Here is a 23,765-nt window from a genome sequence, read left to right as displayed (position 1 = left end):
CTGGATAAATCTAATTGCACATAATTTAAAGAATGAGAAATTATTAAAATAAAAAGTATATTCACATTTCCATGTTCATATTTAGCTTGAAAAGAATGCGTGTGTGTATATATATACATATATATACACACACACATATATAAGAAATGAATAGTATATATATGTAGTGAATGAAGTAATGGTTCAATGTTTTCTTTTAAGGGGAAGAGATCAATGAGCACATTGCCAGTAGTAAAATTCCTGGTGATTGTCCTGAGGCCGTTAGTAAAAGCTATGAAGTTTGTGAAAATGGAATGCAGGTAAAAATTTTTATTTCATCTCATAGCAAATTTCATCAGTGCCCCCTTGGTTTCAATTTAGGTAGCCATCATCTTGTTTTATGCACTCATACTTTATTATTAGAATTCTGCAAATGCTTCCTCTCCAGTGCCTGGTAGTCTATTTCTCAGCTTTAGTCTAGCTGTAAATACTAGAATAAGTTGTTTCTTTTTCCAAAACATTATGATATTCACTATCTATTATTGTAACAATTTTAATTTCCTTTGCATAGAATTTTAGTTTGTCTGTAAACTGATATGCTCCACTTCTCCGTTATTAACTCTTGATAGTAATGAAGTGATTCTTATAGTTTTGGAAATTTACAACTGCATCTCTAAGAATTATTTTCTGCTCTTGCTCCCTTAATTTTTTGTCCCAGGTATCTAGTCTGAATTGTCATTCCCAACATTTTACCTTCTTTTTGTAAAACTTTTTAATTATAACACCTGACAGTATTCGCCAATAACTCTGTACATTTTTTGTTATGTTGAATTTGATAGATTGCATTCATTTGATGGTTGAATGAATATTCACATATTTTCGGTTCAACCTAAAACAAAATTCTCAAGATGGAGATGATTAAGTTGTTACTTCCATAAAATGTTTAGCATTGCAGTATGAGTCGGTGTTTGTTTTATTGAAAATGTGTTGTATTTGACTTTATAATCTTCTCATCTTCTAGCAAAGCAAGTTAAGTCATTACATTATATAAGAAGATCATCTTCCATCTTCCTCGTGAAATCCTCCTTGGTCATTGCAGTTGGAATTGCTTTCTTCTTCTTCTATCAGCCTGTGAAACTCATATGGCACTTATGATAAGATACCATCTATAAAAATTGCCCGTGTTTTCCTCATGTCTTCCCTACAAGATTATAAATTCTGTGTTGACAAGGATTATGTTTTATCTGTTGTGGTAGTTGCATCGTGTATGAGAACTTACTTGTTGCTGCTCAAAAATGTTAGTTGAATGAACATACACGTTTATGTTCAAATCAATGCGTATGTAGTAAGGACCTACTATGTGAAGACATTGTGTTGTGCCAAGAAGATACAAAGTTATATTTCTTCCCCTAAAGGGTACTATAATCTAGTGAGAAAGATACACAAAGGATAATAGATGAAAAAAATTGAAGATTATGTTTCAGTCAGTTATATTGTCCTTGGAGAATGTTATCCAGCCTTCCTAGTGCCCAACTAGTGTAAATTGCTCATTTGTTTGAGAGGGTTTTTTGTTTCTTTGAAAACAGACTTTGCTAAAAGAGAAAACAGCTATGTGTAGTTGAAATATGCTGAAATTTGAACGTCTTAGGTTCTATAATATTTAACTTTATTTTCTTAAACAACATGAGAATAAATATTTTCTTTCCAGAGAAAACTCACATGGTCCCCATGAAGAGAGGACAGAGTTACTATATTTTACTTTCATCTATTTGCTCATCAAGTAATGAACAGACTAACAGTTAAAGGACAAATATCCCTTCTGTCTATGATGTTCAGTCATTTACCATTCCGGTCTCTGTCATCCGATCTTTCCTTTCCCCATTCCTTCCATTTTCTCAAGTTCTAAAACTCATGTCACCTTTACAGAAATGTTAGCTGTATTTAGTTGTATTTGAAGTTATTCTATAACCATCCAAATTGTCAAATGCACCAGTATTCTTTCAGAAGTCACTGTACCAACTATAATACTTCAAAAATCTCCATTTCAACAGAACCCAACTGCTCTCCCTGTCAAAGGATATAGTGAAAAAATACACTTCTGTATTAACTTTTTCTTAAAAATTTATTTATCCATGTTCCTTGTTTTAATATAACATCATGCTTTATTTTGCAGTACTGTAACAAAATTATTGGAACCTACTTTGAGAAATGTGGAAAAGTTGCCTCCTTATCCAATGACTACAAAATGGTCTGCATTGATGAGTACTGCCAAAATGGAGACAAAAATTCTACTTGTGACACTTATTCAGAATTATCCCGCCTCTGTACTGCAGATGGTCCTGGCACCTATGAATCCTGGAGAGATGATTCTGATGTGGTTTGCGGTACGTTTTTAATCTTATAGTAAATTCCAAATAAGTAAGTTTCTATATAAAACTTTAAAGTTGAGATATGTTTCGAAGCAATCTTATCAAATGACTAAGCCCTGGGAGATATCTTGAGAGACAGTTGAGTTTTGTCTCTCACTTGTACTTATGAGGAAACTGAACTCCATTTTGGTGAAAAGTTTGCCCCAAGTTACAGTGCTTTGTACTAAGAACTTAATTAGGAAATGTACAGTTTTTACGATCACTAAAGGTCACAGAGGGAAGGATGAGTAAATTTTGTAAAAAATAACTGCAAAAGTTATAGAAAGTATGCTGATAAGTAATGATTTTCTTTCAAGAAGATTAAAAACATAAATATGAGCTTCATACAAATATGAATATACCTCCTATTTATGCTTAAATCAGTGCTTGTAAATTATAATACATGTAGAATGTCCATTCAAATTAAGATGAAGTAAAATTATATATGATATACTTTTTCCCCAAATTAAATATTATAATATAATGTGTGGGAAATTGGCATAAATGTAGTTATATTATTTTTAAAGACTGACTCATATCTTGAATCAGATTCAAAGAATCCAATCTGAAAAGATAACCATTAGAAATTATATATTTATCACATGCATTTTCCTCTAATTTCTATATATATGTATTTATATGTTTCTCCAGAAAAGCCTCTGTGCCCAGAAAAGCACATCTACAAAGAATGTGGACTCTCAAATCCTGCAACTTGTTCTAACGTGGCTCCTTTTCAAGACAGTGAATGTGTGAGCGGCTGCACCTGCCCTGAAGGTAATACCCCTTGTGAGAGTATTTACACTAGAACACTGGAAAATGAATTGGCACAAATATAATGGCGTCTTATCTGTAACAAAATAAGAAACTTCATAAATTCACCGATTCCTGCAATATCCTCTTTGAAAACTGCTAAGGAAAGTTGGAGAGATTTTTAAAGCTACTGTGTGTTTTCTCTCTCTGCAGTACCTGATGTTCTTGGTATGCCACAGTTCATTCTCTAGACACATACGGCTCAATAGGACTGCTCTGTGGAGCGCTACTGCAGGCTCAGAAAATTGTTTTCTGTGCTCTTGCCACATCTCAAACTAGAAGTGATTGCTGAAACAAGAAATTACCGTTTTAAGAGCATGATTACACTTGAAAGAACTAGCTGAAGATTAATTTTGAAAAACGCTGTGTCTTAGTTACCTAGTGCTGCCCAAACAAAAAGTACCACAACTGGATGGCTTTTAAAAACAGGAATTTATTTTCTCACAGTTCTGGAGGCTAAATGTCCAAATCTGGGTCTCAGCTATTTTGATTCTGTCTGTGAGCCTTTCTCATAGTTTTTGGTGTCTGCCGGTAATGCTTGGTGTTTCTTTGCTTGTCCTCAAGTGGCATCTGTCTTCCCCCTGTATGTGTTTCTGTGTCTATTCTGCTCTTTTTATAAGACACCACTCAGAAGTGATTAGGTTTAAGACCCACCTTACTCTGTCTCCAAACAGGGTCTTATTTATAGATACAGGGATTAGGACTTTCACATCTATTTTGGGGTAACACGATTCGATCTATAACACACTGATTGACAATTTACTATTATTTACATAGTTTCACATTAAATCTATATAACATATTCTAGGTTATCTGTTGGATGATATTGGAGAGAAAGGAAAATGTGTATTAAAGGCTGATTGCCCCTGTGAATCTAATGGAAATGTGTATCAGTCAGGAGAAGTCCGAGAAGGTCCTTGTGGTTCTCAGTGGTATGTGTGTGCTTTTTGTCTTCATTTTATTGATGATGAAATAATACTGGTATTTTTATGTAATTGAGTACATTTTCCTTAATGTACCTTTAAAGTAAACTTTTGTTATTTGTACTGTTGCCATATTATATTTAATACTGAGTGAATTTAAATATGCCAAAGCTAGTGTAGATAATTTCTCTTTTAATTGAAAAGCCAGCTTGCTTCTTCCTTTTCAGCTCAGCCAGGATATACTGACCACAGAGATTTCTTCATCCCTCATTAAGACCTCTTTTATGAAACTCCTAACTTCTACAAGACTTTTATAGAAATTTCTGTCTTTGTAGGGAAATAATCTGGCTGAATAAAAAAAAATATATTATTTATATTATGATATTTCTCTATAAATAGGAAATGATTTGTTACAGTGGTAATCCTATATTAATAATAATTATGAATAATAATAGCTATGATTTATTGCATATCTACAACAGCACTGTCCAAGAAAAATATAATATGAGCCATAAATGTGATCCACATATATAATTTAAAATTTTTTAGTGGCCACATTTTAAAAAAAGCAACAAAAAACAGGTGAAATTAATTTTAATACTGTATTTTATTTAACCCAATACAGCCGAAATATTAACATTTCAACATGCAAACAATATAAAACAGGTAGAGAATTTACAATATGTATATTTTATTTACAGTTAAGTGTGTATTTTACATTTACATCAGATCTCAATTTGGACCAGCTACATTTCAAATGCTCGATAGCCACTTATGGCTGTACCATATTGGACACTATTTATCTTCACCAATGTGGCCACATATGTAAATTATTTAAAAAGTGTTGGATTGTTTTTGACTGCACATTTCATGTGGTATGTGGCAGGTACTTTAGGACTAATAATTAAAGGTATTCAACTTAAATGAACAAATTACTGCAATCTTGTTTATAAGTTTGTGTATGCTTAGTGGAGGCAGAAGTTATGATTCTAGTCAATGGAATTCAGGTCTTTTAAAACACCAGAATACCACTGTCAATGAGACATTTTATCGGAGCAAAGATGTTGGGCAGGGAATTAGACTAAATGTCTTTCTTATTTTATGTCGTGATTTTTTAAATGTTGTGATATTTATTTTTATCATAGAGAAGCATGATTGATGACCTTTAACGTGATCATTACATTTTAACAGCACATGCCAAGAAGCGAAGTGGTCTTGCACTGAAGCGTTATGTCCTGGGAGATGTAAGGTGGAAGGAAGTTCACTTACCACCTTTGACGGTGTTAAATTTAACCATCCTGGAAACTGTCAGTTCTTGGCCATCCACGTACGTAGTAGCCTAGCAACACTTGTGAAAACTGATGCAGACACCAAGCTACCTCTCAACCAATATAAAGTTCAATCTTTACTTTGAATTACTGTTAAAAACAACACTACCTTTAAATATCTATTTTTTTGTTGCATAGTGACATTTATAATCAGTATCATCTGTGTTCCTTGGAAAATCCTTGCTAACAAAAACCCTCTTTATTCATTAATAATTCTCTAAATACACTGGAAATTATTCTTTTACTTTTCTTTACATGTATTCACTAGTGCTTCAAACTGAACAATATTTTACATTCCATGAAGCATTGTCTTCTTTCATCATTATTTCTTTATATTTATTTTTAGTTTTAATAATACAATATTACCAGTATGATAGAGGCCACACTTATGTTTAAATTATTTTCAGTACTAAAGTATTTAAGTAATCCAAATTTCAAAACAGGGTGATTTCATTTTGTAACCAGTGCCTTTAGTGAGTGGAAGAATAAGCACTTTTATTTAATCTTCCTGATCAGAAACAAAGATGACCAAAATTTATAAATCCTCAGGTGAGAGATCTGGATCAATGTCCAGTAATCTGCAAAACGTAGTTAGTTCTAAAATCAGTTATTGAAAACAAAGGTTACTGATTGACTATCAGCATATTTTATCTTTTCTTTTTTTTACTCTCCTCTCATAATCCATGGGAGCCCTGGTGGCACAGTAGTTAAAGTGCTCAGTTGCTAACTTAAAGGTCAGCAGTTTAAACGCACTGGCCACTGCATGGGAGCAAGATGTGGCAGTCTGCTTCTGTGAAGATTATAGCCTTGGAAACCCTGTGGGGCATTTCTACTCTGTCCTATAGGGTCACTATGAGTCAGAACTGACTTGATGGCAATGGGTCATAATCCATGAGCATAGACGATGTGGGGAAAGTGAGAGGGAATATGCCAAAACATTTTAAATATTTACTTCTTATACATCAGGGATTCCTAGATATTTAAATGTGAATTAGAAGCCAATTTTTATCACTTAACACTACAGTTTGCAGTTTTACAGGTATCTCTCACACTGGATTTAAAAAGAGATTGTGGATTGTTCAGAGAATAAACAAGTTATGATACCTCTAATTCCTATTAATTTCCTCAGTACAGCACATTTTGCTTTGAGAAGAAGATAAAAAACAAAAATAAAATAAAACAATAGTGACTATGAAAATTCATCACATCATTGAATACATAGGTATAGCTTATACAAGACGCTCGGACCTTCTATTAAGCTCTTGTCATATTGGGAGACTGTACCACAAACTGAACTAGGTTTCTATTTTCAGAGAAGACTGGTTGAATGTAGGAATTGTGCATATTAAAACATTTAAAGATGCATTGTGAATGAATCACATAGTGATAGCATACAACAAATAATATTCTAATAAACATTTTAATGAAATGTATTTTTTAACAGGATGATGATTGGTCTATTAGTATTGAACTTCGTCCATGTCCAAGTGGTCAAACAGGAACATGTTTAAATAGTGTTACACTTCTGTTGAATTCTGTAAGTATTCAGCTTCCAAAGTTTATTCAAAGTAAAATTGAACCAATTACTTCACAAATTCAGAGTTTTTGAAGTTGGAGAGGCTTTGCTATATAAATTAATAGGATAAGTTAAATTGCACAGAAAATTGATAAAGTTTCTGGAAGCACTGGATAGTTCTAAGGATCTTTAAGTATATTCGAATTACCAAAGATGCATAGTTATATGCTAATTACAGTATATTATCTGTTCATTAAATCATTAAACTCTATAGACCATTTTAGAAGGCAATGACATTTGTTTAGAGTTTCATATATTTGGAACTAACAGTATAAGTGGAAATATATCTAAATGGGAAAAGGTAGCCTGGCCCTTGACACTTACCAGTTGTTTGACCTTTGAGAATCCAAGTTACGTTCTTGGGTCTCAGCTTCCTCATCTACAAATTGGGGATGAAGATTCCTTTACAATCTGCCTCAAAGAGATGGTATGTGAAACAATAAGGCAAAGTAGTATAAATTCTTTAAAAAATTCTGTATTTTAGATATTTGTATATTAATTTGATCAACTTAAATAAGTTTATATGGCACAAAAATTCGGGTTCATATATTACATTAAAATCACTTAATAGTATAAATGAATATGAACTAACAATGTGTTTTAAATATTAGTCTGTTACAGTTGACAAATATATATTCAATAGAGATGGCACAGTTACAAATGACAAGATAAAAAATCAAGGTTATTACTATTCCGGTAAGTTTAATATCATTGAAAATAAGTGTAAGATACATTAATTAATTTATATTTTAAACAGATATTAAATGTTTCCATTTTTAATAGATAATAAAGTATTTAAGAAATAAAAAACTGTTTACAGAGTTAATCATTGTTATTAATTAATGTTAATAATTATTTTAACAGATAAAATACAGATCTTCAAAGCATCTTCCTTGTATGTTCAAGTAGAGACATACTTTAAAGTAAAAATGCAAATACAAATTGATCCTGTAATGCAATTATATATTTCCATGCCACCTAACCAATTCACAGACACCGTAGGTAAGTAAGTCCTCTGGATCTTTTTTATTCCCAGGATTCTAATGTGACTATTATTTATTGTAATTCAAATTGTCTTTCTATTAATGACACTAAACCATGAAGCAATTTGACTTAATCTTTCTCTCCGTGTTGTAGTCAAACAATTCCAACTTGCTTTTCATTGTAAAGACAGCTTTATTTATTCCAAAATCTATTCCCAAAAGGTTTTCGATAATTTAAACATTTTGAAGTTTTTAAATTAAAACTTTATTAAGTGAGATTTTATAATATATGTTATTTATCATTTTGCTGGTATACTAAGACTTTGGCCTGATTTTGCTAGCATACATTACTAAGACTTTGACCTGAAGAAGAATGAATTAAAATACTACAGATATAAATCTTCTGAAAATCGTGGGTTAAATACAACCTACATTCTCACTTGTCTTTTTTGATAGGTTACGTAGTCATATCTTTCACTGAGATCTTCTACTACAGATATCAGCTCTTACACACTGCCATGACATACAGAAAGAAATAAACCAAACAACTATGATAAGCCTCACAAGAGATACTGATTTCCAGTTGATTCAAGATTTGGCAATATACTTTTACCTAAGGAGGTGACTTATTTACATATGGGGGAAAAACGTAACTCATGGGTCGGAAGGGTCCATGTCAGAAAGAGCATACAATCCTAAACTTGACTAAACTCTCTATTCTGAAACCATGAAATATGCAGTTAGAAGCTTCCTTCTGCAGGCATGTTTCCTACTACATTGTGAAAGGAGGTTGAGTTATAACAGACACACAGGCAAAACGTAGTATCCATGGCAAATGGTGATTCCTTGCTCCTGGAATTTGAATGAAATGGAGATATTAATCTGACATGAAATTTTACGTATGTGTAAATAGAATAAAAGTAAGGCATATTCTCAAGCAGCTTCTACAGGTTTTGATTTGACTAAAGAACCAAGTATGAGGTGAGGATATGAAATCAAGAAGTTGATAGATGAAGAGATGTTAAACTCTATCCTGTGCTTTTGTCTAGGACTCTGTGGTTCCTACAACAACAAAGCAGAGGATGATTTCATGTCAAGTCAGAATATATTGGAGAAAACCTCTCAGGCATTTGCTGACTCTTGGGAAATGATGTCCTGCCCTAAAGGAAACCCAGCTTCGTGTGTCAGTATAGAAACAGGTAATATCAATTAAACGTCAAACTCTATAATTAAATATTTGGTGCTAGGAAATATGTACTTACTTTGGTAAGAATACGAGAATATGAGATAATCCTGGTTTTAGCTTGTGTTTGTTGTACTGTCCCCATTTTAGAGGACACAACAGAGAAGCACAGTCTGGCTAGGTAAGTGGACTTCTAGAATGAGAAAGGATATTATCTTCTTCCTAAGACCAAGAAAACACATCCTTAATTGGAGGGTCCTCTGAGTAGCCTTTTCCTATACCTACTTTTTGCCTCTTAAACCAGTTTTCTCCATAAGTAGAGAATCACAGGGCTAGACTATAGAGACCATCTAATTCACTAATCTTGCTCTCTTAATTTAGTTGTAGAAATGATCATCGATCATAATAGCGAGACCCACTTAATAGCAGAGGTGCAGCTAGATCCAGGTCTCCGTTGATATCCATGTATATCAGTTATACCAGCACCAAATACAGATCTTACTAATAAAATTTTAATCTATTATTATGTGTTCTAGCTTATCAAAGAATTTCACATATGTTAGTTCAATTTATTCCCATAAAAACTCATGAAGGGCATGAGTGTGTGTTACCATTAACGCAGATGATGACAATGGGGCCCAGAGAGTGTATTCTTAATAAAGGCCAGAGATCATGTTGGAATCCAAGTGTTTTGAACCCAAGTCCTTGCTTTACTGACCCTCAGATATTGTTGATTTTAGTGAATTCTTCATTTTATGTTGCTTCTTTCATAAATATGGAATTCAATAGAAGTGAAAATATGTTGTAGATATGTTAATTAGTTCTTTCTAAATTAATCCACATATTTGGAACAAATAATCTGATCAGCTTATAATAAAATTTAAAATTATTAAAGCAATTTCTTTTGAAAGTTTCATTTATTTATTTTAATAAAAAAATCAGTTGATAGAGGCATTAGCAAAAACATGGTAATATATATTTTAGGGTATTATTTACCATGTTATTTTATCATTGGGGTGTTGAAATAAAAACATAATTAAAAAGACACTAGGCAGAAAGAATGGACATCTTATAAGAAACCGATCAATTCATGTTAAGTAGAGTATATGCTAAAACTTTATATATATATACACATATATATATAAATTTGATTTTCTGTCTTATATTTAACATAATAAAATGAAATGCAGAAAATTAAACTGTATTTTAATAAACAGTTACTAATCTTTGCATAAAAAGCAGTAATATGCTTAAAAGCATTAGTCAAAATTTTAGAAATGATTCACCTTACTGTCCTTTTAATACATTTAGTCAGCTGTCTTTATTACTTTCTGGTGACATTAACTTTTTAAAAGATGTTTGTCCCCTAGTCATGGTCATCATCCTCAAGCATTTGCAAATCAAGCATTTACCACTCAAGATGCTATATTTTGTGAATTTTATTTTCTGTTGTGTTAATACACAGCTTGATATTTATAAACAAATCAAATATAAATTAAGTACTTTAAAAGAAAACAAAATTATTGTATTTGAATTATTGATGGTGGTTGTCCTAATGTATGACTTTCAGAAAAACTTGTATGACCTTCCTGGGAAGGAAAAACAAACAAAAATTTGTGGAAGCTTCATTTAGCAATTTGTAATAATTAGACATAAATATCAATTTTAAACTTAAAAAGCACCTAAAGAAATAATCTGCTCTACTTATTCATATTTTTATATTGAAACTTCATTTCAGAGAATGGTTAACTGATTTAACCCAAACATCCAAGGCTAGTAAACATTTTTCCCTTTTGTATAAGGTATTTCTGATTATATCATGCTATCTTTGAACATAGTAACAAAATTATTTTTTATAGTAAAGCACTTTGCAAGCACAATTGTTTTAATCAATAAAGTCAAAGCTCTCTTATAAATTCACATTTTTTCCAATTAAAAATTATGATGTTACTGATACTAGTTTTGATGGCATTAATTTTTCTTCCAGAGACGTTTGCTGATAGGCAGTGTGCAATTCTTCTTGATTCTGCTGGGCCTTTTGCTCCCTGCCATCCTATTGTGAATCCTAAACCCTATCTTGAGGTATGTGAGGATCTAATGGCTCTTCTTAAGAAATATTTTGTATGATGTGAACAAGAGCATGTTGATATTAAAAATTTTCCAAAGCAGTGATTGTCAATGTATTAATGTATATGTTTGAATTTAAAGTGAATTACCTTAAGTTATTCAATTGTTGGACATACTAACTTTTTTAAAGGAAAAAAATAACAGGTGGCACTAAATATAACCCCCAAATGAGGACATTTTTGAGCAAGTTGCTCTCTCCGTATTTTCTAAATTCTCTGACAATTGGTTTAATGAATGAGCTTCTATTTTGAAAATTTTTTAAGAAAAATATTTCAAAAGATTTCAAAGTTGTTTTTTTTCAGGATAGAGGAGTGGTTATGAACTGAATTACTGATCCCAGTTAACCTGTTCTTGTGACTATTTCTGTAATGCAATGTAAATGTGTTTCTTATTTGAAAGGAATGCAAAAAACAAACTTGCAGTTGTGATAAGAGTGAAGATTGTCTGTGTGCAATGTTAGGCAACTATGTGAAAGCGTGTGCTGAGAAGGAAACATACATAGTGGGCTGGAGAACTGGACTATGTGGTAAGCAGGATACAGGTTTTAGATAACTCTTTCTTCTTTTTCAATTTTACCGTCATCTTGTGTGTGTGTGTGTGTGTGTGTGTGTGTGTAGTTTGGATGCATGTATTAATAAATCTCTACCTGGTTCTTTCAAAGATGATTCCCTAGATTTTTTTTTTTTTAATATCCTTAAACAATCATTGCATATTAACTTCTTATTTCTTTCATCTGGATTTAATGCATTGAAACATAAGCAAAAACTGGATTGTCTAAGTCTATATCTGTATATGTATCTATATACAACCAACAAACGACAACCACCCGTTGCCATCGAGTCAATTCCGACTGATGTATGCTGAAATTTAAATAATGTTCTGACTGCCAATGCATTCTTAAATGCTAGTCTAATATTAGTACCTTATTTTAAGATAAACCAAATAAGAATATATCAGTAAATTAGGAACTCAGTTATCAAAAGCTCTTATAAATCCCTGCTTGGCTTTAAACCTATCTCTTGTACCCTATGAATATTTCAGAAATATACTTGAGTTACTAAAAAGAAAATTTGTAGCAACACGTCTCTTGTAGATTATACTTAACACCTCTCCCATGTCCAGTCAATCAATAGGATCTTTCATGTTAGCCTCCAAATTCTCTCTCAGATCCGTTAATCTCTCTCCATCTCCATTGCCACCAGCCTAGTTCAAGACACCACCATTTTTCTCCTGGTTGATTGCAACAGCCTCCTCCAGTGTCCACTCTTGGCTGTCACTAATCCATTTTCTACGGAGTAATCTTTAAAGTAAAACGAAATAACACTAACCTGATCATCTGACATTCCAGTCTAAAACAAGTCTGTGGCTTCTTGTTGGTCTATGGTTAAAGACCAAACTGCAAAAAGACTCTGCAAGATTTGACCGTTGATTTCATCTCTGGGCTTATAGCTGCCATCTTCTACTTCTTTGAAAGAATTATCTCCTCTTCTGCTTGAACATAGTGTTACCTCTACCTGCCTTACTGTTCTCCCTGTATCCCCTTCCTCATGAAGTGCAGGTTCCCAGTTGTACATGCTTAGAACTTCCTATGCTACTTCTTCATAGCGCTTACCACATTTGTCCTTCCCCCAGGAATATAAGCCATGTGAGAGGATTGTATCGTCCATCAGGTTTATGGATTTAATCCCCAGTGGAGTGTGTAGACATATAGTAGAGACTCAATATTGACTGAAAAAATAAATGAATCCAAGAACCAATAAGCAAGAAGCACCATTTTAAAATTAATAACCTCAATTCTGAATAATACACTATAATATTTATAAACATCAAGTTTAAGTAAAATAGATAATTTCCCTGAATGTATGTATATTCACTATTTTTTATTTTCTGCAAAAACAGAACACTCTTGTCCAAGTGGCCTAGTTTTCAAGTACAATGTCAGAGCCTGCAATAGTTCTTGCCGATCATTGTCAGAGAGAGATAGGAGCTGTGATGTAGAAGATGTTCCAGTTGATGGATGCTCCTGTCCTGATGGAATGTACCAGAATGATGAAGGAAAGTGTGTTCAGAAATCTCAGTGTGACTGCTACGTAAATGATGAGGTCGTGCAACCAGGCAAACTCATCCATATTGACGACAATACATGGTATGGATACTATATATAGATGGTATTATGTATTTGTTATGACATTGAAATCAAGGCACTGTGTCCTTTTGAGAGGAATAGACTTTTGACAGTATGAAGCCTTCCATCTTCTTCTTGTGTGCTATCCAGTTGATTCGGACTCATAGCAACACTATAGCACAGAGTAGAACTACCACATAGAGTTTCCTAGGCTGTAATCTTTACGGGAACACATTGCCAAGTCTTTGCTCCCATGGACCGGCTGGTGGGTTTGAACTGCTGACCTTTCGGTTAGCAGTCGAGTACTTAACCATTGTGCCACCTGGGATCCTGAAGCCTTACTTAGTCCTCCCATATTTTTTACTTTTCATTTCTTACTAAGATTAGTTGTTGTCCTCTTAAACCTAGAGAGTTTCCTGCATCATAATGGCTATAGTAACTGATTTATCCCACTCTGATTTACTTTTAAATACTAATAGAAAAATATTCCAGCAGCTTCTATATATGAAAAATGCAAAATAATTTCATATTCAACTATGCTATTTATACACTCCTATACTGCTTACCAGACTATATCTTGTGAATTGATACATTTTAACACCTCTTCTGGGGACCATGCCTCACTCATCTAAGTACTTGGGATAAAAGAGGTGGCCTGAGTGGGGATTAAAGTTGCAGTAATAGTGTTATAAGAACTCTTCTTGAAATTTGAGGCTTAAATGTGTCATTATGTTTAATTTCTAGTGTCTGTCGTGATGGAATTCTTCTTTGCCAGACTCCCATTGATTTAACCCTACGTAAGTATTGCAATCATGGTGCAAACTTAAAATAACTACTTTCATTAGAATAAACAGATCAAGAGGTCCTTAGTTAACAACAACTTCCTTTACCCTGCAGAGAACTGTTCAGGAGGGGCTCAATATGTAGACTGCGGTGATCCCAAGGCACAGAAAAGAACTGATATAACATGCAGCACTCGGAACATACCTATTTTTGATGTAAGTAAATGACATTGGAGTCCCTGGGCGGTACAAACAGTTAAGTGCTTAAGTGTGAAAACAGTTAAGTACACAGCTACCAACCAAAAGGCTGATGGTTGGAACCCACTCAGAGGCGCTTTGAAGTATGAGGCCTGGCAAACTGCTTCAGAACGACTATAACCGTGAATACTCTATGGCGTGCAGTTCTACTCTGCACCATATGGGGTCACCGTGAGCTGGAATTGACTTGACAGCAACTGGTTGTTGTTTTTTTAACATGGCGGTAGAGTTTAGCTTTTAAAGAATTTTGTTTAAAGCAGAAGGAAACTGAAACTTCAATTAAAAAATTTTAAATGAATGTCATTTAATTTATTGTATGTTATTTTGACTTCTCAATTGTAACTCCAAATGTGCACTTGGCACATTTATGTGTTGTAAATAAATGTCAATAGTGTGACATGATTATAGCCTCATGGTGTATACTTATATTTATTCCTGTAGGAGAATTTGCCTTGCAAACGTGGGTGCTACTGTCCAGTAGGAATGGTTCGAAATTCCAAAGGGCAGTGTGTGTTTCCTGATGACTGCCCATGCTCTTTTGGTGGACGAGAATATGACCAAGGAAGTGTCACCTCGGTTGGCTGCAATAAATGGTACATATTAAAAGATGAATATTTTATTAGTTTTAGATATTAGAAAATGTACAAACTGTTCCTATTTTTTATGGGAAGGAAGAAGTTACACTTTGGGATATTTGGAAAAATAATGGTCAAATGTAATTAGAAGAAGATGCTATTGTTTTTAAAGTAGAAAATTTATAAAGCATGAGATATAATGACCATCATACAATATAATAAAGATAACTCTAAAATTTAAATCAACGTGTAACATAAATTTGTATTTCTTTACAAAAATAATGAGTATACAAATTTTGGCATATTATAATTATCAAAATGATACTATTTTTTCTTTTAGTACTTGCACAAAAGGATCTTGGAACTGTACACAAAATGAATGTCAAAACACTTGCCATATCTATGGGGAAGGTCACGTTAGAACTTTTGATGGAAAACGTTATAGCTTTGATGGTCTCTGCCAGTATTCCTTTCTTGAGGTAATTACAAGTGTGTTTTATTACAATCTTCTATACTTTTTAATTATTCATTTGTAGATAAGCTCTGGAGAATTTTATTCTCAAAATGGGAAATTAAAAAAAAAGGCCCCATATATGTTTCTAGAAAGCATTAAAATATAATGTAATACTGACTCTGGAGACGACTGGCGTGGATTAGAATCCTAACGCTGGTGTTTATCAGCTGTGAGACTGTGGGCACATTTCTTAACCACTCTGTGTCTCAGTTTCTCTATCTGTAAAATGGGGATAATAATAGCCCCTATTTGAAATGAAATTAGAGCAAACATTGGAGCACATACTAAGAGCTCAATCAATGTTAGATATTGTTATTATTTGAACACCACCACTAACAGCAACAATAACAATTACTATCTTATGAGTGCATAGTATGCCCAGTGATTTATTAGTTTATTGCGTTTAATCATCATAACACTACAAAGTTGATATTATTATTCCTATGGCAGATGAAAATGGAGAAATTGAGATTTAGAGAGGTTAAGCAACTTAAGCTAGTAAGTGGAAAATGCCATCTTCAAATCCTGGAGAAACTGAGATTTAGAGAGGTTAAGCAACTCAAGCTAGTAAGTGGAAAATGCCATATTCAAATCCAGATCTGTGTGATTGCAAGGTTCATGCTTGTTACATACAACTAAGCTACTTCTTAAGTAATGCAGGGAAAAATTTGGATTGTATATTAGCTTTGATTGAATATCAAGTTTACTATAAATCTCTGAGGAAGAAAACCATCTTTCTCTAGCTATTTACAGAACTAGAAATAAATCTACAACTACAAGCATATAAATTTTAAGTATTTATGTATCTATGGTATAATTACAAATTTGTATGGAAGTAATGGGAAAAAGGCTGAGTGGAAGGAAGTTAAGTAGATTGGATTCAACCCAGGCTACCTGCCCATGAATGCAATTAAACCATTATCTCTTGGAAATCCGATAACATAGCATGTGGTGATGTATTGAGTTTAAAGTGTTACCCTCTGAGAAAATACTGTAGTTGAGTTCCAGGTCTTTGATATTCATAAACTATTATTATAATTTCATTTTAAAGGACTATTGTGGCAGTGAAAATGGCACATTCCGTGTTTTAACCGAAAGTGTCCCATGCTGTGAAGATGGGCTTACGTGCTCAAGAAAGATTATAGTTGCTTTTAAGGTATAGAACAATTTCTGTTTATTTTCTTTTTCCCTCAGGTTATGAGCAGCCAAATAAAGCTGATATTTATTTTAGTGATTCTTTTAAATTATTTTAATTTACAGGACCAGAATGTTATCTTGCAAGATGGTAAAGTAACAGCAGTCAAAACTACAGAAAGCAAGGAATGTGAACTCAGTGCAAACACATACTCCATACATACCGTTGGCTTGTACTTGATTCTGAAATTTGTATCTGGATTAACCCTGATTTGGGACAAGAATACGAGAGTCTCTGTTATATTGGATCCACGCTGGAATGTATGTACATTACTAATAAGTGATTAATGGGGAAGTAAAGTCATTTCTGTTACTGAAAATTAGAGACAGATGTTTATAGGTGGTGAGTGGGAGGATGGTGAATGGCAGAGTTTCTGTTACAGTAACAAGCCTTCCTCCTCTGTTTAAGCTTATCATGAAATGTAAAATCTATGCAAAGATGAGAGAGTCTGGTAAAAAATAAATATAATCGACTTAAGGCATTCTAGCTTAGCCATATTTGGATATTTAAGATTATCACATAATATGATTTTGAGGTAGTTGGTATATAATAAATTTAATGTATTCCTTAGAGCAAATATTTTATGAACCTAGGGACTACTTCTGTATAATTTAAAGCTAGCTAATGTAATTACCTCTTATTTCTTAAGGCATTTATCTTACTCAATACTAGATCATTTTGTAGTATGGGATACTGGATTAAATGGGAGTATAATCTTATCCACAGATTCTAGTATCTTTCTAAAATTTGGAGTTTAAAATACAGTCATGATACAGTATACGTAATTGTGATATCTCTGTCTACATTCCATCTATCTATTATTTGTCTGTCTGTCTGTCTATCTATCTATCATTAGTTTTAGGGTAAAGATTTTAGCTTTATTCAAACCGAGTACCCAACTTTTTTTTTTTTCCCCCTTTCTGACCGATATAGGGCAAAGTGTGTGGTCTTTGTGGAAACAGCAATGGCGATCTCAAGGATGATTTCACGACTAGATATTCGTCACTAGCTTCTGGAACACTGGAGTTTGGAAATAGTTGGAAAACAAGTCAAGAATGTTCAGACACAGTAACTCAAACTTTCCCATGTGACTCAAACCCATATTGCAAAGCCTGGGCTGTACAGAAATGTGAGATCATCCGGGACGTCACCTTCAGAGATTGCCACAGCAAGGTAACACTGCTGTCTGAAAGCAATTACTTGCACAGGTTTTTCTCCCAGAGACTCATGTGCTGTGCTCTGCTTAGGTTGACCCCAGCGCTTACTATGATGCATGTATTGAAGAAGCCTGTGCGTGTGACATGGAGGGGAAGTACCTTGGATTCTGCACTGCCGTAGCTATGTATGCGGAGGCGTGCAGTGCAGTTGGTGTCTGTGTCCCGTGGAGAAAACCAAATCTCTGTCGTAAGTAAAATCCATATGTTGTTCTCTAAAAAAAATAGATAGATTTTTTTTGACAGACTACCATCTCTTTTTTGTATTTTCTACAAACCACATGTTCTTGAACCTAGAAAGGTTTGAAAACACGTTAATATGTTTGTTTAGAGTGGAAAAAAATACCTATGTTAAAAAATATAGCACCTGGCACAGCACTTCAAGTTTAATTTTCGTTTTCAGAGTTCTTGTGTTCACAGGGAATATGGAATGCTAATGGAAAATATCTTTTATTCATATTTAGATGAACAATGAGGTATTTACCTACTTTGGTATACCCACATATCGCTAAACATTTACCTCACATACTATTTTTGGTTCAAGTCCTTATGTATATGTTGCCTTGAAAACTTTTATAGAGCCCTATTCAAGATGAACTATAAACTGAATATAAACTAAATTTTATATATATGGAATGTAATAACCTTTATGGAAATCTGTTAACTCTGTTCATTCTAAAGGAAGCCATTATGAGAGAAAACATGGCAAAATGAGAAGTGTTGAAGTAGAAATCTCATTTCATTCAGTTTATTATGCACAGCATTATATCAAATTAACACCTTTATTACCTCATTTGGGGACCGGTGTTTTTACATACTAAATAAGCCTAATTTCTCCAGAGGTTTATTTTTCCAATTTAAATTTAAACATTAAAACCACTAATCTAGGCTAGGACCTAAAATATCTCAGGCTGGGAAAAGTGTTTACCTTTCCACCTCAAACTGGCTTTGGTGTGAGATGCCAAAGGAAAGCGCTCTTTTAAATTCTATATCCTTCTCTTTTTGTATGTATGTGACCTATTTTGGCTTATATGGCAGTTTAGATAACACAGTCAAAGGAACTTTAATAAGATAGAACAATATAATTTAGCTTTGCTTATTGCTAATATCATTCAAAATCCTTTTTTTAAATGTCTGCTTTGGAAAATGGAGGGTGAAAATTGTCATATAATGAGTGGAAATAATTTGATATAACTCAATTGTAGCTGTCTACTGTGATTATTACAATGCCCCTGGAGAATGCAACTGGCATTATGAACCCTGTGGGACAGTGACTGCAAAAACATGCAAAGATCGGGTCATTGGCCAGAAATTCTCTGCACTTTTAGAAGGTAAGACATATTTTAATAATATCCATGGAGCAGTGCAAACAATATTGGTCTTTTAAGAATGGAAAATGGTGTCAGTTCCTCCCCTTCAGGTCTTACGTTTTGTAATTTAATGAAGAGTTACTTATCTTTATTACGGCATTTATATTTCTACGTTAGAAGTGTTTTCTTTAGACATAAATTATCCGTTTAATAGAATCAAGAAAATGAGAGAAACAGAAAAAGAGAGAGCGAGAGCAAATGAGGGAGAGGGAGAGAAAGAGAGGGAAATGATCTGTCAGTCTTTATACCTTTCACTACACAACGTAGTTTGGTGAGAATGCAGTTTCAGCAAGCAACATACAATATAGTCTTACTTAAACAGAGCCCAGTAACCATATCCCACACGTAACAGCATTTTTTCTTAGCATGTTATATTTTGGGAGAGAGAGAAATTAGTGTCAAGAAAACAAGATGATGCAAGAACTTTCCAAAGGTCACATCTATGTTAAATCTTGACTTTGGAATTTGTCAGACCATTTTATTATTACTTCTATATTTTCATCTACCCTTGCAAAAATACTTAGAATTGGCATTCACTTTTTAAGACACATATTTATCAAAGCCATATTGTGTTCAACAATGTGCCCATCATTAAACCAACAAATAATTTAAAAATAGTTTAGGAGACATTTTAGGAAAAAATTAAAACAGCCAACATTTTTAAGCTCTCAGGCTGATATTTCATTGCAGAAGTGTCTGAGTCCTGTTCCATTTATATATTTTCATTATGAGTATGTTGTCTTGCTATTGTCTACTTCAGTTTATGACATTATTTACGTAACTGTAAAAATACATAATCATACCCATCCCAGTGTGATCGTTTGGGTTACTCTTCAAAATGAATGCTACCTAGACATTCTTAATGATTGGTAACGGTTGATACACGTGAGCGATCATATGTAATATAGTATAATATGGTAGGATGAGTTTAATAAAGTAGAGATGAACTGTGAGTCATTTTTACATACAGGTTGTTACGCTAAATGCCCGGAGAGTGCTCCCTATCTGGACGAAAACACAATGAAATGTGTCGATTCATCTGAGTGCAGCTGTTTCTATAATGATATTATACCAGCAGGGGGAGTTATCCAAGACGATTGTGGAAGAACATGGTATATTCTCTACTAACTTTCCAATAAGCAATTCTATTTCTTGCATTTTCATGTAGAATTATATGTATGTATAAGTGTGTGTATATATATTTGTAATATATATGTATATATAAATGTTAACCCTGTCATTTCTAAACAAGAAGGCCAGCTTTTGGTTCAGTTTATCTCAATTATGTTAGTTGTTTTGTGTTTCAGAAAACCCACATATCAACAAATGATTTGCTAAAATCTTATACCTAATAATTCAGAAAACAGAATAGAACATGTCACCATGTAGTTTTAGGTTAAACGAAGTTTTAATTCTATAAATATAAGATCATGTTTACAGACTCTCAAACAGTCACATGGAAACAAATAGAAGAGGTCATATTAGAGCAGTGTGGCCATAAAAACACCTCATGTTTGAAACTGAAAGTGAAGAACTAACTTTCCAGGTTGGCTGCAAACCATTCTCTTAGGTCCCAAGAACTGCAAAATGAAATGACTGGGAATAACAGCACAGAGAAGAACGATAAGAATCGAGAGTATGATCTTGGGGAAAAAATTATCTACTCCTCTCTTTTATTTGGTTCTGTTTTGATTTGCACTCTTAGACAATTTGTTTCTTGGTTTTTTTGTTTTTTGTTTTTTTTTTTTTATTGGTGGGATGCATGTCATTAGGACTCAAAATTTCAACCTGCTTCTTGTTTTTGGTTTGACTTTCAGCTATTGCATTGCAGGGGAGTTGGAGTGCGGTGGTGAGTCGTTGTATTTTATTCTAATTGGTTTAGGAAAGATGAGCTAAGGGGTTTGGGATCTTTTCAGACCATTACCACCAAAGGAACCCATTGCTGTCAGATCGACTCTGACTTGTAGAAACTCAATTGAACAGAATAGAAATGCCCCATAGGGTTTCCAAGGCTGTAAATTTTTACGGAAGCAGACTGTCATATGTTTCTCCCATGGAGTGGCTGGTGGGTTCAAACTGCCAACCTTTTGGTTAGCAGCCAGGCACTTTAACCACTGAGTCACCAGGGCTCCTGATCACCAGAGAAGGTACTTAATGTGTTAAGAGTGCTCCTCTGTGAAGTGGGACAGTCTCATCCGAGTGTGATTGTTTGGGTCATTCTTCAAAACTAATGCTGTCAAGGCATTCTCAATGACTGGCAGACTGGGTAATGGCTGATACACAAGTGGTTCTTCTACTGCATGTGTGCTCCCGCCTGTCTGTAGGTTCTGGGAACTAAAGGAGCAAGGAGTCAGTCCAGATAGTTTAATGAAGGGATGGAGTGGAAGGGGAGGAGCAGTGTAGAAAGAATTAAATAATTGAAAGATCACTCACAAGAAGCACATAGCTTTAAAATAAATCTCAGCAAACTTCAAGGAAATATGTGTGCTGTTTGTAGTATTAGAAATGACAAGAAGTAAAATAAGAGACAGATGGCTCATAGACAACTTGAGATCTAGAGATTCTTTTAAGATTTTTCATTCCTGTCAATAAAAGTAACATGATTATTTCAGAAACTGTTCCTACAAATACAACATTTACAGGTAAAATCATTATTATGTTTTAAAGGTGTATTTGTGGGTTTGTGTGTGTGTGTCTAATTCTTTATATTACACATGAATCTGTGCCAGTAATATATATATTTGTAAATCTATAGATACAAAAATTTTTAGATTAAAATGGACAGTTACTAGAAAATATGTCAAAATATTATTCCATTATATTCCTTGAGTTAAGCTAGGAATATAATTATAACATACAATAGAGCTTCTGTAATTATTAGTTAAACATCATCGGCCAAAGCTTGAAAATTTTTTAATAATAATTGGAATATTGGAATGAAATAGAAGAAAAGTAGTTTTATGTGAAGTTAATTTTTTAAATCATACTGGGGATGTTTTAAAAACATGGAAATAAAAATAGTTAATTCCTTTTTCTAACATCATGCGTTTAAGTTATAGGGTGATTTTAATTGTGACCATTGAAATGAGTTCTGGGGAAAATGCAGTTTAACTTTAGTTTTGGGAATTTAATTTATTGGCAATAAAAGTATAGTTGGGGTTGCTGAGGTACACTTACACATTTCTGCCTTGAGTGATTTAAGGAAGAATTTTTTTTCCTGTTGATTGATATTTAGAGGTGGCATAAATTAAGAGATAGCACAGTAGATTAGAAACTTTAGGTTTTGATAATGTATTTAAAGTTATATAACCTTCTTTAAAATGTTATTTATATTTTAGTTATTATTGGCCACTTACCTCAAGCTAAGCTATCACATGTCAAGGTCTCAGATCTTATTTCTTAGCCATAAACAGCTCTTATAAAGTTCCTGTGAGATTTTAATTAAGTGGTAATAACAGAAAATAGTTACTTTTGGTATATATGAAATAAGTACAAATAAATAGTGTTATTTGTATTGATTTAAATGAAAAATTATTTTGTCATTTGACCTCTACATACAATTTCAGACATTTTAATTTTAGTTTATAGCAACTGACTTCTTGAGCTAAATTTCCCAGCAGAAATGACTTAATTTATTTTCACAAATATTGTCCTCCTAAACAGTTTCTACTACAAGAGCTACCTCAGTATTAAGCACCGAAACAGGTAAAATGTTACCTTTTTTTTAACTTCAGAATTAGCACAAACTTAATTTGAAATTCAGGCATTTTAGCCCTTTTTCAAATTTGTTGTTTTCCATTTATGCATTTCCTAAATGTCAGTGCTGAGTATCAGGATCTATATCTAACTGTAATGTTAATAAACATCTTTCCTAAAAAGAGGAGCTCTGTCCTAAAAAGAAAGTTCTTCATACTATTGATTTGGAGAAAGTGGTTACTCCACAAAATTTTATGTTAAATTTTTTGAACAGAATTTACAAGTACCTTTTTGACTTTAATGGAATGATTTGTAATTATAGGAGTGTCCAGAGGCGTACAAAGTATATTCAAATGCATAAGCATCTGATAATTGAACTTAACTGTTTTATTTGTTCATTTATTTTCATTCTAGAAATTTTTAAACACGTTTATTTAAATACTCTTTAACTTTGTTTTTCAATACAATTTTAACATACATTTCTCAATATTTTTCTCCTTCTTGGTATAGCAATTACACTGGTTACCAGTATCCCTGGCACAGGTAAGCCATAATCTCCAGCCACAACTTAATCAACAGGGGATTTAAAAAAACAAAACAAAACAAAATCTCCTTTTCAGGTATTATGCCTTTGTAATGACAATTTTAGAGGAAGTATATATATTTTTAAAGAATGTTTTAGAGGAAACTTTTGGGGAAAATATAAAAAAATGATAGAT

At 33.1% G+C, this 23,765-nt stretch overlaps 1 protein-coding gene across 2 annotated transcripts in view; it reads left to right on the top strand.

Moving 5' to 3' along the window:
• The window catches only part of MUC19 (mucin 19, oligomeric), a 76,458-nt gene that overhangs the window by 34,150 nt on the left and 18,543 nt on the right, over window positions 1–23,765 (top strand). For both annotated transcript variants that reach the window (XM_023738870.1, XM_023738869.1), the window contains exons 10-35: window positions 202–299; window positions 2,153–2,363; window positions 3,039–3,161; window positions 4,006–4,129; window positions 5,312–5,447; window positions 6,893–6,985; window positions 7,636–7,720; window positions 7,889–8,026; window positions 9,057–9,206; window positions 11,178–11,272; window positions 11,717–11,843; window positions 13,217–13,463; window positions 14,187–14,239; window positions 14,340–14,440; window positions 14,924–15,075; window positions 15,398–15,536; window positions 16,623–16,727; window positions 16,832–17,026; window positions 17,700–17,939; window positions 18,014–18,170; window positions 19,186–19,311; window positions 20,321–20,462; window positions 21,168–21,199; window positions 21,963–21,992; window positions 23,014–23,055; window positions 23,557–23,589. In XM_023738870.1, the coding sequence (XP_023594638.1) occupies window positions 202–299; window positions 2,153–2,363; window positions 3,039–3,161; window positions 4,006–4,129; window positions 5,312–5,447; window positions 6,893–6,985; window positions 7,636–7,720; window positions 7,889–8,026; window positions 9,057–9,206; window positions 11,178–11,272; window positions 11,717–11,843; window positions 13,217–13,463; window positions 14,187–14,239; window positions 14,340–14,440; window positions 14,924–15,075; window positions 15,398–15,536; window positions 16,623–16,727; window positions 16,832–17,026; window positions 17,700–17,939; window positions 18,014–18,170; window positions 19,186–19,311; window positions 20,321–20,462; window positions 21,168–21,199; window positions 21,963–21,992; window positions 23,014–23,055; window positions 23,557–23,589 (3,174 nt within the window). The remainder of the gene's footprint in view (window positions 1–201; window positions 300–2,152; window positions 2,364–3,038; window positions 3,162–4,005; window positions 4,130–5,311; window positions 5,448–6,892; window positions 6,986–7,635; window positions 7,721–7,888; window positions 8,027–9,056; window positions 9,207–11,177; window positions 11,273–11,716; window positions 11,844–13,216; window positions 13,464–14,186; window positions 14,240–14,339; window positions 14,441–14,923; window positions 15,076–15,397; window positions 15,537–16,622; window positions 16,728–16,831; window positions 17,027–17,699; window positions 17,940–18,013; window positions 18,171–19,185; window positions 19,312–20,320; window positions 20,463–21,167; window positions 21,200–21,962; window positions 21,993–23,013; window positions 23,056–23,556; window positions 23,590–23,765) is intronic.

This window comes from Trichechus manatus, unplaced genomic scaffold (assembly GCF_000243295.1).
Source record: "Trichechus manatus latirostris isolate Lorelei unplaced genomic scaffold, TriManLat1.0 scaffold00123, whole genome shotgun sequence".
Taxonomy (NCBI): domain Eukaryota; kingdom Metazoa; phylum Chordata; class Mammalia; order Sirenia; family Trichechidae; genus Trichechus; species Trichechus manatus.
This window is presented reverse-complemented; position numbering and strand designations above follow the sequence as displayed.